The sequence below is a fragment of the Musca vetustissima genome, unplaced genomic scaffold, assembly GCF_032173495.1.
Source record: "Musca vetustissima isolate MV318-11 ecotype Yass unplaced genomic scaffold, APGP_CSIRO_Mvet_v1 utg10678, whole genome shotgun sequence".
NCBI classification, from domain to species: Eukaryota; Metazoa; Arthropoda; class Insecta; order Diptera; family Muscidae; genus Musca; species Musca vetustissima.
The window spans coordinates 166,049-182,536 of NW_026880847.1; the positions used below are offsets into that span (position 1 = coordinate 166,049).

Below are 16,488 nucleotides of genomic sequence, written 5' to 3' on the forward strand. Positions count from 1 at the left end.
GACTTTTGTTTTATATCTGCAGTTTTATGTTTTGTTCATACCTTTTTTATGGTCGATTTTGTTTTTTTTTTTTTTTTGCTAAACAACTTGTTCGACTTGCCCACCATGTCTATTTGTCATTAAACAGTAGTAAAATGCAAAACAACTTAAACTCGCAAGGAAAGGATAACATTAGAGTAAAGAAAATATCAGTACAGCCTATATTTAAAAATTTTTTTGGATTCGTTGAGGTAATATGACCTCCGATTATAATAGAATATTTCTTACGATCATGCCTTAATCATAAGTAACCTAAGCTAAATCTTTTATATATGAAAGACTTGGAGATATATTTAAGGTTCTTTAGATTATTTTATTTAGATATTTTATCGAAGTAGACCAATTTCATCCTACTTAATTACTCAGTTCTTTAAGTTTCGTTAATAATTTTATATTTTTATTTTTGCTTAGTTTATGATAGGTCTACTGTAACCTGTCTTAGATAATGAGACTGCCACCTATCGTCCCCTAGAAATAACGCACCATTGAAATTTTGAAGAATTACAGAGAGGGGCATCTCCCACATTTTTAGTATAATCAGAATCAAAGCGAAGAAGAAAAAAAATTGTTTCAAAGTAGTTCACAAATATTTAAAAAATGGACTTCCACCCCCCTCAGATGAAATACATCTGAAACCCCTGACATTCTAATAACCAACCTCGCCATCAACAATAACACATAAGGGATGGTAGGAGATGGCGCATTGTTTCTAGACAACGATAGATGACGACCTAATCACATATAACAGGCTACAGCAGACTAACTACTTACTACTTAGATGAAAAAAACGATGATTAACAAAACTAACACAAGAACTAATCGAGTAAGGTGACAATTATTTGTTGAAGCCCTTGCTGCCACGAGAATTATTATGTTGGCAGTATATCCTGTTATTCCTATTTATGGTTATACTCTTGTGGCGATGTTACGTTTGTTATTAGAAATTGGGTGTATTTAATCTGGGATACATGGAATTATCTTTACAAATCTTCTAAAACTTCAGTAAAATAACTTTCACCCCTTCGCTAGGATTTCAACCTGGTAGTCATGGGTTTGTAGTCTGACACGCTATACAATAGGCCTAAAAATTCTAAATTTTACTTAACATATAATCTGAAACTTCTAACAGTATTCTGTAAAAATAATATTCTCGACATACTAATAATAATTAGGGGCCCTTCCGTATATATGGATAGAATAGAATACAGAGAATATACCCAAGGTCCCTAAATATAGTGAACCTGTCGAGAATATTACTTTTATAGAAGACTTTTAGATGTTGCAGACTATGATTGAAAATATCCCCTATTTTTCCAATAAAACTTTAATAGTCAAATATCCTCCTAATATATTTTATTCTCAATCTATCCATTATATAGGTCCTCTACATTCATAATCCATGGATCTTTCCTAGGGCAGAAGATATTATCGCAGGACTACTATAGATATCGGAAATTTTCGTTTTCACACTTCTTCTTAATTCCAGAAGACAGAGGTGCTCCATAGGCAGCAAAAGTTAATTATCAACTGATAGAGTAGAGATTCTAGAGATCTTTCATTGATAGGAAAGCTTCGTATAAACAAGACTTTCAAGAAGTCTTGTGTAGATTAATTCGTCGATAACATTCCCACCAAATGACTTTCGCTAGATCATCAACCTAGGAAGATCTTCCGGAGTCCTTATATGAGTAGAAGGCCTTCAAGATTTCTTCCATTGGAAGACGAACTAAGACGTCCACACAAAATTTAAATATCAGTATCGTCATTACCACCATATATTCTGAACAAATCTCGTAGAGAACTATCGATACATCTAGAGAATTGACAGAATGTATTTTATGCATTGAAAATATTTCCCCAAGGACTTAAAAATAGAAGGAACTTTTAGAGATCTTCTGTTGACTGGAGAACTTCCGGAAGTCTTCTATATACTGAACAAATTTTAGAGGTCTTATGTAGATGAAAAAGCTTTCTGGGATTTATATAAATATCCAAACCCTTTATCATAAAATGTCTTCTAACCCCTTATCATCGTAATTCCTGAACAAATCTCGTAGAGAATCTTCGATATATCCAGAGAATTCGGCAGAATGAATTTTCTGTATGTAAAATATATTCCTTTAAAAAATTGCATCTATAGATCTTCAGTTGACTGGAGAACTTCTAGAGACCTCTCATACATTGTAGAATTTTTAGGTTTTTTTTATGGATAAGAGAGATTGATGGCTTTTTCGACATCTTTTTGCATTCTCAAGTTAGGGTGTTATCAGTGTGTAGTCGCTGGCCTACAAAAAGGTACAATAAATAGCTCAAACTATTTTGCATTCTAAATATGATTTTTTCCGACAAACATTCAAAAAGTTGTGTTCTGTTTTTCCCCTACCAGGAGGGATACAAACAGCCAGCAAAAAAATGTTACCTGCAATGCCAAACATAGTTTCCTTTCTCTTTGAAGTTTTCATAGCAGCAGCAGCGCCTTTATGTGTCGGCCATTAAGAATTATGGCTTTTTGTGATGAGGAAAAAAGAACGAAAAATAGGTTGCGACAAGAGAGGTTGTAATAAACCCCATTTTACCTCTTTCTATGGGTGAATGAATGAAAAAAAAATAAAAATAAATATATTCAATTTTAAATTACTGGCAATTAAAATTACAAACACTGAAGGTAAAATATAGGAGAAAATTGGGTTTCCATATATTTTCCTTGGTCTGATACATACCGCCTTAAATATAAAAATCTCAAAAAAAAGATATAATTTTCATAATTAAATAAATTTACTGCTAATTTTTAACTGAACTCTTTATTAACATTATCTCCTAATTTCACAAATACAAATCCAATGACCTCTTTCCTAAGAAAAAACAAAGCACTAATGATGACAAAATTTAAAGAATTTCCCAAACCCCAAAATTTTATTGTTGTTGCTTCATCACAACTTTTGCACATGGAACAAGAAAATCAGAATAGAAAATAAAAACGGCCAGCAATTTTTTCGTAGCTATTTTTGTAAATTTCGTAAAAATAAAGCGACAGACAAAAGAAAAAAATTAAATATTTCATACCTACTTAATGATGGCTATTTTTACTAGGCCTCTTTTCAAAAAAATTCTTCTTGCTCATATCTTGTCTATTTTGTGAGTGTGCTAAAATAAATATTAAAAATTTTAACAAAACAAATACAACACATGACAAAGTGTGTAAATGGAAATCCGTATAGGCTTTTGGTCGGACACTCGCCAAACAGTCAGTGAATTCTGGCATTAGAAGATTGGCAAATTCTGAGGTACATGGTGCGTATATGTTTTGAAATGAAACATTTGCGCCACAGATATGAGTTGTCCGACAAAGGCACTTACATATTAAAGAGAGAAAAAGAGAGTGAATCGACGTGTTACTTTCATAAAATAGTTCTCTCCTAACACAATTAGTGCTGCCAATTTTCCAGGATAGAAAAACGCATTACTTTTTTATTGTACCGAAGGTCACTATTTCCTAGGGAATATAGGAAATTTGTTATTAAAAAATTAAGTTGTAATTAGTAATTCTTAGGCTAAAACCGAAAAACTCTAAATAATAAATAATTTGTATTAAAAAAAAACAAGATGCATAATAATATAAAAAAGTGGAAAGGTCGATAAATTTGGTCGAATTTTTTTAATAACTTCCACCATGTTGTGAGCATGTTTTTAACCGTCCAAGAACCCATAAAGCCAGATTACAATTCGAAGGACATTGTGGATAAATATTTTAAAACTACCGAAAATGGGGATTGGTGGCCTTTATGAAAACATGGACCTACATTTAATTTATTTTTGAAAAAATGTGTGTTCTTCTTTTAAGAACCCTCAATGTAAATTACAGAAACTTTGGTGTGAAGATGCGTCGTTTTGCTTCCAAATGCCGACAATTCATATGGCGGATATGTTAAAACATGGACATTTATCAAAAATTGTTCTGCCAACATGTCTTTCACACTCTCAGGATCTTAAATACCAAATTAAAGCCACTTCGGTGGAAAAATGTGTTCGGTATCGTTAGCTGTGAGCTATTCCAAAATATATTAATTTTGATAGGGACAAGTTTTAGAGGGGTAGAAAATTCCTTATGGAGATTAAAACCCCATTCCTTTTTTAATCACATACGTTATGAATTGGTAATAGACATCACATATAAAAAATCTAAAAATTGAATTTTTTATCAAGTTATCCGCTTTTTAATATAAAGTTGAGGTCAAAATTGTGTGCAGTACAAATTTGTCCAAATTATTTACAGTCCAAATTATTTAAATTGCTTCATATTCGAATTGTACGAAATGTACTCTCAGAAATATTTTTGATTCTTGTAAGAAGGAACTGTATCTCCCGCATGCGAGGATGTAGCGACGTCAATTTTTGCGTACTCTATTTAGGATAGTTTCATTCAATCTGTATACAGGAAATATTTTTATGTTTACTGAAAAAATTCGGGTTCAACCTAGAAGAACAAATTTACAATAGGTCAAGTTGATGAGTTATGGACTAATTAAATTTTTGAGAGCTCGTTTTCTCTTGCTTGTTCTTTCAAATTACTCGGAAGAACTCAAATTTTCGGAAGACAAAACATATTGTGTTGTATCACTCAGAAATTGATTGGGCGTAACAAACATTTGACTCATGTCCAGTTTTGCCGATCCAGGCGACAATTTGCTTCCAAGTGTTTCTACGAAGACCCGCTCGTCGATTGCTGTTTCGGATAAGCAACACAATACATGGTGGTACGTCAATAACTGATGTCTTGGGGTCATCTTTTTTAACATTATTTTAACAGCTTTATTTTTCCCTTACCCATACTTAAATTTGTGCCCTCAAGCGGTATTGCTGGCTTTTATAATTATTAAATAAATGGGATTCATTATGACTATTTTACATAAACAAAATACAAATTGTATCCCAAATAACCCGCAACAATACTGACATTTTTAAATAAAATCGAAATAAACGCTACATTGCCACCACTGTTTTAGGCTGACACATGTGTTTCTCATACGGACCGACACGCACTTGTTCTATTCATTTCAAATGATGTTCGTTCTCGTTCTTCTGATGTGTTCTTGGCAACATTCGGTTACACTCACTCACAAATCTGTCGTCTCTCGTTCTAATTTATTTCCTCACATAGATGAGGAAAAACAACAACAGAAAAAATGTTTGTGAGTGGTTCGTTGACTCATCCTGAAAATATCGTTACAAAATGACGAATTCAAATGTATTTTTGTGTGTATGCTGTTTTTTTTATTCTCTGTTTTTTTAGTCTACACTATTTTGGCTTGTAGGCTATCGGCGGCTATAAACATTTGCGCGCAAAAATAATTGAGTTTTTTGTTCAATTTCTATTAGCCTTTGATTCTTTTCATTCTAATTTGAAATCACAATAAAAATCGGTTTATTCTTCTTGTTCTTCATATCGAGGAGAAGTGGAAACAAAAACAAAATTTAATTGATGCTTTCAATTTGAGCATTTATCTAGCTCAACAATGAAGAGATTCGAAGAAGACATCGATCGTAACGGTTCATTTGAATAGAGAAAACAAAAACAGAAAATTAGCGAACTTTGATTAATTGACCTCGACATTGTTTCTGGGGCTGATTTTTTTTAGATGGATGTAATCAATAGATTGGGCTAATTAAGATTTAAATTAAATTTTGAAAAAAAATAACAACGTCTTTATTGTTTGTTTTAGATTATAGAAAGGCTATTTTTTCTTCCTATAAAAATATTACCTCACACATGTGGGAAAAATTGCCAAATTATTTGATGTCCAAACCGTTCCTCTCGTTTGCAGGTTGTAACGACAAGTGTAAAGAAGTCTTTAATGTACTTATCGCCGGAAAATGTTTTTGTCTTTTTGTTGTTGGCTATGATGCAAGAGTTCAAAAGTTTAACACCCATCTTAATGGCCCAGTCCGGCAACCACCGCCATCCGAACGAATCAACAGCGTGAACGTTAGTATATCGAATTAAATGGTCAAACCAAGTCACAAAATAAATAGTCTTAACGATTGAAGAGTAGACGCCACAAACAACAACGACGTGAAAATATCAAATACTTGGTAATAAAAAGATAAACGCGTTTTGTGATTTTAACCATTGTTAACAACATCATCATTACACAAGGAGTTGGGAATACACTGAAAGAAAGAAGAAAATAAGTGATACTTCACCAGCTTATTGATATGACAATAGTGCTCTCAATACAAGATAAGGGGATATATCGGTTCACGTTTAGTTATAGCCCCATGTAACGGGTTAATGGAGGATGACCAAAAATTTGCAGAACATGTTCATCATTGGTTCACGTTTTGGTATAGACTTCATATAACTATACAGACCCATTCTAGACACTTTTAAGCTTTAACAAAAGAACGGACTGTGATTTGCCAAACCGAAGGATAAAAAAATATGTGAGGATAAAAAATATGTGAAATATAACAAAGCTTCCGTAAAAAGGCCCCGACTATTTTTTTTGAATTGTTAATGGTCCTCGGCTCATTTTCCAACCAAACTGTCTGTAATTTAGCATTTCGGATTGTTGGTGAATAGAAAACATCATTATATTTTCCAAACGTATTGGCTGTAATTTGACATTACGGTTTTTAGTTCGATACAAATATTCCTTATACAAAATTGCCAATATAAGCCCATTTTAAGGATTGAAAAGGTTCTATCTCCATTTCACCAGTGATATGACAATAAGGATATATTTTAGATTTTCGGCTTTCGACTTTTGAGTTAATTTTTTAAGATTATCGATTTTCTTCATGAATATTTCGTTTATTTTTACAAAATCCGAATTGCTCAAAAATAGCACTTCCAGAACATTATTTTATATGTTGACAACAATTTATATAAAAAATAAATTTTTAGGCGATTTTGCCGTAGTCGATAAGAGTCGAAAATCAAATTTGAACAGGTCTGACAAAATTGAAAGATCGAAAAAAAGCAGACTTTTTAATTAAAGGCAAATCGAAAAGTCTAAAAATGGTCATTTTCGTTAGAGGCAAAAATCGAAAAGTCCTAAAGTTGGCTTTGAGGCTCGTTTTTTGCTTAATAAAATATATTTTTAACTTACTTCTCGTTCACTTTTTCAAATCCACGACTTTTTGATCTTTTGAAAAAAAAGAAATAATCCATAATTTAATTCCTTTAAAATATAGTTTAAAAATTCCTGAAAACATATTTAAAAAATCCACAGTAAAGCTCCAAAAAATATTTATAAAAAATCTGCTCTTTGTTGATCTTTGGGATTTTTTAGAAACTCGCGCGTCTTTTTGATTCCTTAAGATTTGTTATTAAAAATATTTAGATACTTCGCCAATTTCTATCCTTGAAAAAATATATACTTTTTAAATTCTTTTTATCCCGAAACATTATTAAAAAGGTGATGAAATCAAAATTGCCTCTAGTTAATTAAAGTCCTTCTTTTCTTCCTGTGTATTTTTTCTTTTCGTGTATATCTTGAAGATTCCATTGTAAAATGTAAAGTTAACAAATGTTTTTCCCCTCCGCATAAATCTCTTTGTTTCGCATTAAGAAACAAAAAAATAAGTATATATAAAATAAAAAAGCTACACGCTATAAAGTTAAAAAAAAATTCAATTGTTTTACGAATCGGAGGCGGCGTGAAATATGCGAAGATAAGAAAACGAAACAAACAAAAAATATTGCAAACATCATTATTTACAAAAGCAAAAAGAAAATCTGAAAAAAAACAAAACAAAATGTTTTCATGCTTTGTCTAAATAAATCCCTGTGACGTTGACTCCTATTTTTTCAAAAACTCCCCCTCTATGAAATTGGTGTTTAACTTTTTGTCTATTTCCCTTTTTGCTGCAGTGCAGTGCAACGCATTGTTGCAGTTGTCTGTCTAACTTATCAAGATTTTTATAAAAGCAACAAAACAGCAACATACCATGGGGATATCTATTGCCAGACTTGGCGATATCGACAGCAACAAACAAACAATAACACCAGCAACAACAACACCAACAACTGACATATCTACTATTGACATGTGCTTTTAGTAAAAACGATATGAATGATGACGTTTACTTCATAACCGTTTTTGCCATTGTGTAAGACATCCACTTTGTTGTTGTTGTTGTTATGGCTGTTGATTTTTGACAATTTCTGGTTGTTAAGGTTACATTAATAACTCATCCCAACACTCCCTCTTTCATTGGAGGTGGTGTTTGGTTGGTTGGTATTTGATGTCTGATATTTGGCAATAGGTTTTTGCTGAACTTTTTTCTCCAATGTTGACTGATGGCTAAAGTTTGATCTTTAATCTTTTTTCAATTTTTTATACCATTCCTCTCTGGGTCTTTCTGCCTGTATATATCTGTATTTCCCCCCAAAAAGTTCATGTGATAATTAATTTGATTTGGAAATAAGTGTAGAGGTACTTCGAAGACACGTTCTCCATCTTTCTACCGACAGATGGAGCCGTTGATAATGTCTTGGCTGGTTGTCTGCTGATTGAGTTGCCAAACAAACTGACAACATAAATGGGTGGATATTGCCATTTGTTTGTTTTCCTGACCTTAGGGTTGTCATCAATAAAAATTAATGATATACCTATTGTAAAGAAGAAGAGGAAAACAATCCTAAGCGAATATTTTGCAACAAGTGTGAGAAGTTGATAGATTACAAATATATAAGAGGAAAGCTTATGTAACAATTGGAATTGCCAAAATTATTTAAAATCAGCTATAGGAGGCGTATAGACATTTTGGGTTTTTATTATGAAATGGAGTTGTAAAATAAACACCAATTAATAAATAAAACTAGAGTTTAAAAATTTCGGAGGAAATCATAAGTATTGTATAAACAGCCTCAGTCTTACGGCTATTGAAGGTATATACTCATATGGCAAAAATGTGCCTAATCGAAATATTGGTTTAAGTCCAATATTTGCACAAAATCCGTTCCAGACAATTTGAAGTCGATTTAGAAATGTCCCTCGGTCCGTCTGTATAGGCGGCTGGTGTGCACGATAACTCTAGAAGGGAGTAACAGATTTCATGGAAACTTTGCACATTACAATATTTCTTCCAAACTTAGTTCAAATTCGAATATTGAGAATGTGGGTCCATTCCTCCCACAAAATGGTCTAAATTATGCTAAAAATATCATGTGAACGGACTATCCGATTTAAACCAAACCTATTATATTTGCCAAGTTTAGATCAGGTCAGAAGATGGTAGCCATTGGTCTTCTCCTTCCCCCATAAATGGTCGACGTTTTCAATATTTTTTAATCCATTACAAGACGAATGGAATGCTCGATTTGAACGAAACGTTTTAGAACATTTTATCTTTACCAAGCCTATATCAAGTCCGGAGATGGGACCCATTCTTTCTGGTACCTCCCCAAATTCCAATATTTTTAAATCCAATATCAAGCGAATAGAATGTCCAATGGGACCAAACTTCGCACTACCTACATCAAGTCCGAAGAGGGAACCCATTGGTTCACTCCTTCCGGTACCTCCCCACAAATGATCACAATTTCAGTATTTATAAATCCAATATCAGGCGAATGTCAGTTTGGAGCCAAACTTTTTAAAACCTTTTATCTTTACCAAACCTGTATAAAGTCGGAAAATGTGGCCCATTGGTACACTTCTTGTGGTACCTCCTGCATACCATGTATGCAGGAGGTTACCTGTCGGCAACACCGACTCTCACTTTTTTATTTTATTATTGTTATTTTAAATTTTTGCCTGTCCAACCCATGCTTCGACCTAGGTTCCCAGAGCATCAGACCACTTAGCTTTCTGAACTCAATATGCCAAATTTAAAAAAATAACAGGATCCAAAAAATAATTCCTAAAAAAAATATTCTATACATAAGTGGTCGAAAATAACCTCAAAGTCGGATAGACCTCTCAATTATATGAAATTATTAATTCTTGAGCACGGATGAAAAGAAGACATTTTACCTATCATATATGAACGGGAAAACTTCCACAAAAAGTGGAAATTGTTTTCAGTATGTCTCCAAAAAGTCTGTCATAAAGAGAACAAGTACCTCAATGTTTTTTTGTAGGTCTCCAAAAAGTCGGTCATATAGAGATCAAGTACTTCGAGTCTTCTACATGTAAAAGAAAACCTTTAAAAATCCCCTGTCCCTAGAAAACCTATAGAAGTCCTATTAAAGACTTCGGCCTATAAAAACCTGCCGAAGGTCTTTTCTATAGAATACCTATAAAGATCTTCTGTAGAAGAGCTGTGTAAGGTCCACAGCGCTTAAAAGCCTTCAGAAAAATCTTTTGTCTATCTGAAAGTTATCTATAATAGAGCTGTTCTAGGGGTGAATACGTGTATAAGGTCTTCCCTCTATAGAAATATTTAAGAATACATCTGTCTTTGCTGATTGGTCTATCGAAAATTCATATTGACTGAAGAGGTCCGTCCATTTCCACTTCCTTGACAAAATTATCACATATAATGCTCGGAAAATCCAACAGATTTTATTAAGAAGCCTCACTATCCTCAAAGGGTGACTGTTTCGTGTGGTTTATGTTCCTGCTGGATCATTAGGTGCTCAAAATAGCCACCGAGATCTTGCAACTTCTTCCTTTGTGAACACGTGAAATATAGGGTCTCGGTCCAGCCCAACATCGACTACTGACCTCAATTATGGAATTCGTAAGGAAAGTGTGTTCCTGGCGGCCATTTGACAGAAACAAATACTGATCGGATCATTTATCTAAAAAAAATAAAATTTTCTTTGAATTCGAAAACACATATTTTTAGAATAACCTGTGAAAGGTCTTCTGTCTGTGGAAGTCCTATAGAAGGTCTGTAGTCCCCAGATTAATATTGAATTTTGTATTTCTTTCTTCCTTGCATTCAACTTTATACATTTGTTGTGTTTGTTTCTTATTATTCCTACCCTTCCCTTTTTTAATCTGGAATATCGTCAATGTTTTTTCATCTTTTCTTCCTTTTTTGTTATCTCCACGTCACGTTTTTCTTGCCAACATTATTTTTAATATTCTAATACCGTTGTCTATCTAATAAGATTTATTCCAATTTAATCCAATTAAATTTATAACTAAAATTTCGTTATAACTTTGACCCTTTTTGAAAGATATTTATCTGCAGAAATAAAGAGGAAAACTTCATTTTGCCAACTTTGTAGGCAATTTTCAAAATAATTGCCAGCCTGCCATCTCCACACTTTTGACTAGACTTCAAATAAAATGCGTGGCCCTTGCAACTTTTAGAACTATTGAATAGCAGTGTTGGAGTTTAAGTGGGGGATTCATTCAGTAGAATGATTCTGATGGCGATGATAGAAGAGGATGCTAAACAATTGCTGAAGCTAGAAACAGAACACTGATCATGTTGATGATGGTGCTGGTTTAGGATAATCTATTATGTGAAGTTATGTTTATGTTGTTGTTTTTTTTTTCCCATTAACTCTTCATGATGGTTTTTTGTTCCTATTGTTACTATTATATAAATATGTGGGTTGTGTCTGGAAAATAATCATAAAAATGGTTTATGCGTAGATCTCCGTCCATTCATTTTTGTTGTTGTTGTTACTATTATTATTACTGGTAATTCGTTATAAAACTCTAAAATTAAATGTAATTGTTTAGAGGCGTTAATGTGTCTCTCCCATCCAATTATGTGTGGCAGCCACGGAGCAATGGTGATGATGGCGGTGTCGTCTCGGGGTCGCTTGTTGCATTGCGTTGTGTTTTATTTTTTAGTTTAGAGTTCCGCCTTCCCCATTCGTTCGATTATTTAGACATAGTCAGAGAATACATGAATGGAGTACGTGTACTAAGGAACGGTTCATTATGGATTACAGTAATTTTTCACTGCTAACAATAAAGCCCACACTCTAAATGAGTTTTGTTGTTGTTGTTTTGGTTTTCGGTTAGTCCAGATGTATTCTGTGTGCAGGAAAACATGCAAATGAAAATGATCATCTCAAATAACAACAATGAAATGAAATTTTGTATGATGTTCCGTTTGGTGAATTTCCACTTCATTACCACCGGAGTATTGGACAAATGAAAATTTCTTTATAAAAAGTTCGTTCCACTTTCTATTTGTGTAGTTTGTGTATTTTTTGTAATATTTTTGCTTTCCTAATGCAATTTTTTGTTATTTTCAAGACAAAAATCACATTTTGATTCAAATAATACTAACATCATTATCATCATCAACTGCAACACAATTCACACTACTATAAAATTAATGCATTAATTTTCACTTCAGCGACTTTATAACTCTCCCCATCACCCTCCCCCTCCCCCTCCTCTCCAAAACAAAACTTCACCATAACTAATGTAATTTTTATTGTTGCTTCTTTCCAGGTGTTATACCATGAAATAGTATCACATGCTCGAATAGTAAGTGCCTGTATTAGAGCAGCCTCCGAAAAGGAACAGCAACAACAACAGAAACAGCAATTACAATTGCAACAACAGCAGCAGCAACAACAACTGCACCAAGATTCCGATGTCAGTTTAATTGCGGAACAAACAAATTCGTCACTATCTTCTACTGACGATACGGCCACCACTTCATCGGGTATTGTCTGCTGTTCCACTGAGTCCAACAAATTACTCTCAACACCAACTGGTACAAATTTAGCCAACAACAGCAATTCATCAAATATTACCTCAGCCACAACGAGCACATCCCATTCCCGTAAATCGGAACTAAGTTTGGAACGCTTACAAAATCGCTATCATCTCTTATATTTAAAAGCATTTGAGGTCCAATTGTGGCTGGACGGTTTGCTGAGAAAGAAAAGTTCATCGGTGGTAAGTTCAGAAATTATTATTTTAAAATTAATATTAAGGTCCGCTGATTTGTATTGGATAGGATTTTCTGAATAAAAATTTAAATATGAGGTACCCAAATTTCAATAATATATGTATTTCGAAAATCTCAAATTTATAAAATTCTCAAAATGATATGGACGGTTTGAGATCTTAAAAAAAATATGTTTATAGAATATTTGAACTGTCTATAGATGTTTTTTGCTATTTTATTGGACCATTGACATTTTTCAAAATTGTATTTTGACCAAATTTATATTTGACTAATTTCCCTACGAACCCGTCCATTGCCAGAAGCTCGTAACTGGTGACATATGAGGTTATGGTAATGATATTACACAAGGGATACCGGATTCCATTTCACAAAAAGCTGGACATAAAAAATTCGCCATTAAGTGGGCATTCAAAATTCACGTAAAATCAATGGGAACGTTTGGTAATTAGTTAGTAGGAAGAGCTCACACTTCTTTAAATACCAAAATTTAGGAGGCATAAATTTATATTTTATTTTTAATACCAAACATCGTAGGCAATTTTTGTGCCAAATTTTAAACTCTATCTTAAATATTGCGAGCTTTATCAGGGATGTGTAAATCGGCATAACATTTTAATCTGATGAAGAATTTTTGGTATCATGGAATATATCGAGATTTTACAATTGGAATGACTCCACATTATATTGGAAGGTATAAAAAAATTGCATTCAGCGATGGTTAAAATGATAGGAACAATGAAAACCATTGTTCAAGCCATTCCAGTGACCAAAAATACTGGACAATATAGCTATTCCAGTGACCAAAAATGCTGGACAATCCAGCCAGGCTGGCAACTCTAAATTGCACCTGATACACAGTCATGCCAATGATCAATGAATGATTGTATGCATGAATGTAACAGAATTTGGTGTAAAGAAATTCGATATATTCTTAAGGTATTTCCCCCTATGGCTTTATTTTCCCATGTGACCCATGAATGCACGACACTTCGATTCAATTTATGAGGTTAATTGAAACTGCATCAAAAAAGAACTGCACAAGATCCAGTTGACGCCATTTATAATTTTCTTTGCAATGTTTAACATTTTATAGTATAGACGTACTCAGTACAGTTTGACGCACGAACATGTGTTGTGATGTCCACAGTTCAAAAACATTTTCACGCGATCATTTTTTACCGACCAAATCGTAAAATTTATTGGTCATCCGCCATAAAGCCCTGACTTGAATCGAGTGATCGTATGGATGAATATAACAGAAATTAGTGTAAAGCAATTCGCTGTATTGTCCAGGACTGTTCCCCAATGGCGCCATCTGGAAAACTTCATTAAAAAGTACTGGATATCCAGCTGTAGCCATCTGGCATTTTCTTTGGAATGTTTAACATTTTATAGCATAGACATGCTCAGTACAGTTTGACGTACGAACATGTGTTGTGTTATTTCATAGTAACTTGAAATATTAATTAGAAATTAAACTAATAGTTAAACTAATTGGTCATCCGCCGTAAAGCCCTGACTTAAATGATGTATATAAAACATAGATTGGTGTCAAGTAATTCGCGGAATTATCCAGGACTGTCCCCCTATGGTTTTATATTATCATGTGAAATATGAATACACGACACTTCGATTCAACGGATGAAATGAAAACTGGATCAAAACAATAGTTGGACAAGTTACAGATGTCGCAATCGGGAATTTTCTTTGGAATGATTAACCTTTTATAGCATAAACGTGATCAGTAAAATTGATTTAGCGAACATGTGTTGTGAAAAAACAATAAATTGGCACTATATATTTTCAAAATCCATGTTTTGGAGGTGTCGAAGTGTAAGTCGTGCTTCGTCATTTGGCTTCAACGCATAAAAATCCGGTGGGAGAATCTTTTGAAAAAAATAGTAAAATAATTTGTTGATCATAAATGTTCGTATTTTCATTAATAATTTTCTAGTTCCAATTTATTAAAACGATTTTTGTGGTTCTTTTAACTTTCTAATCATTACCCGATCATCGGTTCACGGTCAATATTTCCTAGCATTACACATTTTTTAACAAATAATGTAGGAAATGCATCCTTGAAAGAGGTACACCAGTGGTCACTCAAAAAAATATTCCCAACTAAAGTAGAAGGAAAATGGTCAATAGATGACGTATATGCCTTCAATTGAGTAAAAGTGCAAACATTTGGCAAACATATGTAAAAACATTTTAGATACATTAACCGATTACAATCAATTTCTTTTTGGCTGGCTGCTTGGCCCTGCTGTGAATGAATGGTGGTCTGTATAAAAAATGGCAGACTGGCTGATCATTCAGTCAGCTACCTCTTAACTATCAGCTGTTATATTTTGCATAGACATAAAATAGAAGAAAATAACATTTTCCTTCTGATACTGCTGTTGTTGTTTGCAACTCTCAACATAAGTGTACAATGTCTTGTTGTTGCTGCTGTTTATTGAAGAAACGCCAAAATAACTCTGTGCAAAATAATAAACTTTATAGTTCAAAGATATTTTTCCCTTTTGCCACTGTTATGGGGTTAATGTTTTGGGTTCATAAATTACAAGAAACAATAACATGGACACCGTTTGCTAAAATGGGCAACTACCACAACTAATTGTGTTTATTTGTTGTTTCAATACAAAATTTTGATTGGAGGAAAATTGAATTGATGTTGCCATTGATGCAATTGCTTGTGCGATTAGTCAATCTAAACAGGAAGAAGTGTGGGGAGGATAATTCACTACAAATGTTTAGAAAATAAACAAATGTTTATGCAAATGTTATGGCTATATTTACAAGATATCAATGTCCTGCAACATGTTTGAGAATGATTGCCCGGCCTTTGATGGGCGCTTATTTACATGGATATTTTAAACGGAGGAACTAGTGGAATTATCAATCAATTTTGGTGGCATTTAAAAAACATATTCGGAAGAAGCAGATATTAACAATAAAAATATTAACATATAAAATTCAATAGATTTGTATAACAAATATGTTGACAAAAAATGCAAACAAATGTATTCCCATTTTTAGAAACGAAGTAAATTGGGTCCCCTAGTACCCATAAGAATAAGTTCCCCACATTTTGTTCCACGGTATACTGCAACATTGACATTGTATGTAAATATACAAACACCATCCGGCCTTTGGTGGGACATCTGACAACCTCTCAGTATCTTTGTCGGAGCAGCAGTCAACTGTCCAGACTCTGTCACCATAGTCAGTCATTACAAAACTTTACACTGTTTGATCTGTCCATCTAAACAACAAAATGACTACATGTCCATTGTCACCTTTTATGGCTGTAACAGAAAATATTTGCCTATGAGTTGGAGTGTGTGTCAGAGCGTCGTGTATACATTGTTGCAACTCGTATGTTTTCAGTTTTCCTCAAATGTTTTTTTTTTTTCTTTTCAATGTCCATAATGTGCGTGTGTGTGTTCGATTTTCAAGTTCAAGTTTGTAATTTATCTTTTCAGCTGTCGTTTCTGTCGGAGTGTTAATATAAAGTGAAATGATTTCCCTTTTTCCATTTTCAATATGATACTTTAAAAAAAATATGGAAAATAAAATTAGTTATTTGAAAGCGGAAATGTACTG

At 33.2% G+C, this 16,488-nt stretch overlaps 1 protein-coding gene across 1 annotated transcript in view; it reads left to right on the forward strand.

Moving 5' to 3' along the window:
• Window positions 1–16,488, forward strand: part of LOC133326727 (klarsicht protein-like) — a 252,165-nt gene that overhangs the window by 140,082 nt on the left and 95,595 nt on the right. Inside the window, exon 3 of the mRNA XM_061535341.1 lies at window positions 12,414–12,866. Coding sequence (XP_061391325.1) covers window positions 12,414–12,866 — 453 coding nt within the window. The remainder of the gene's footprint in view (window positions 1–12,413; window positions 12,867–16,488) is intronic.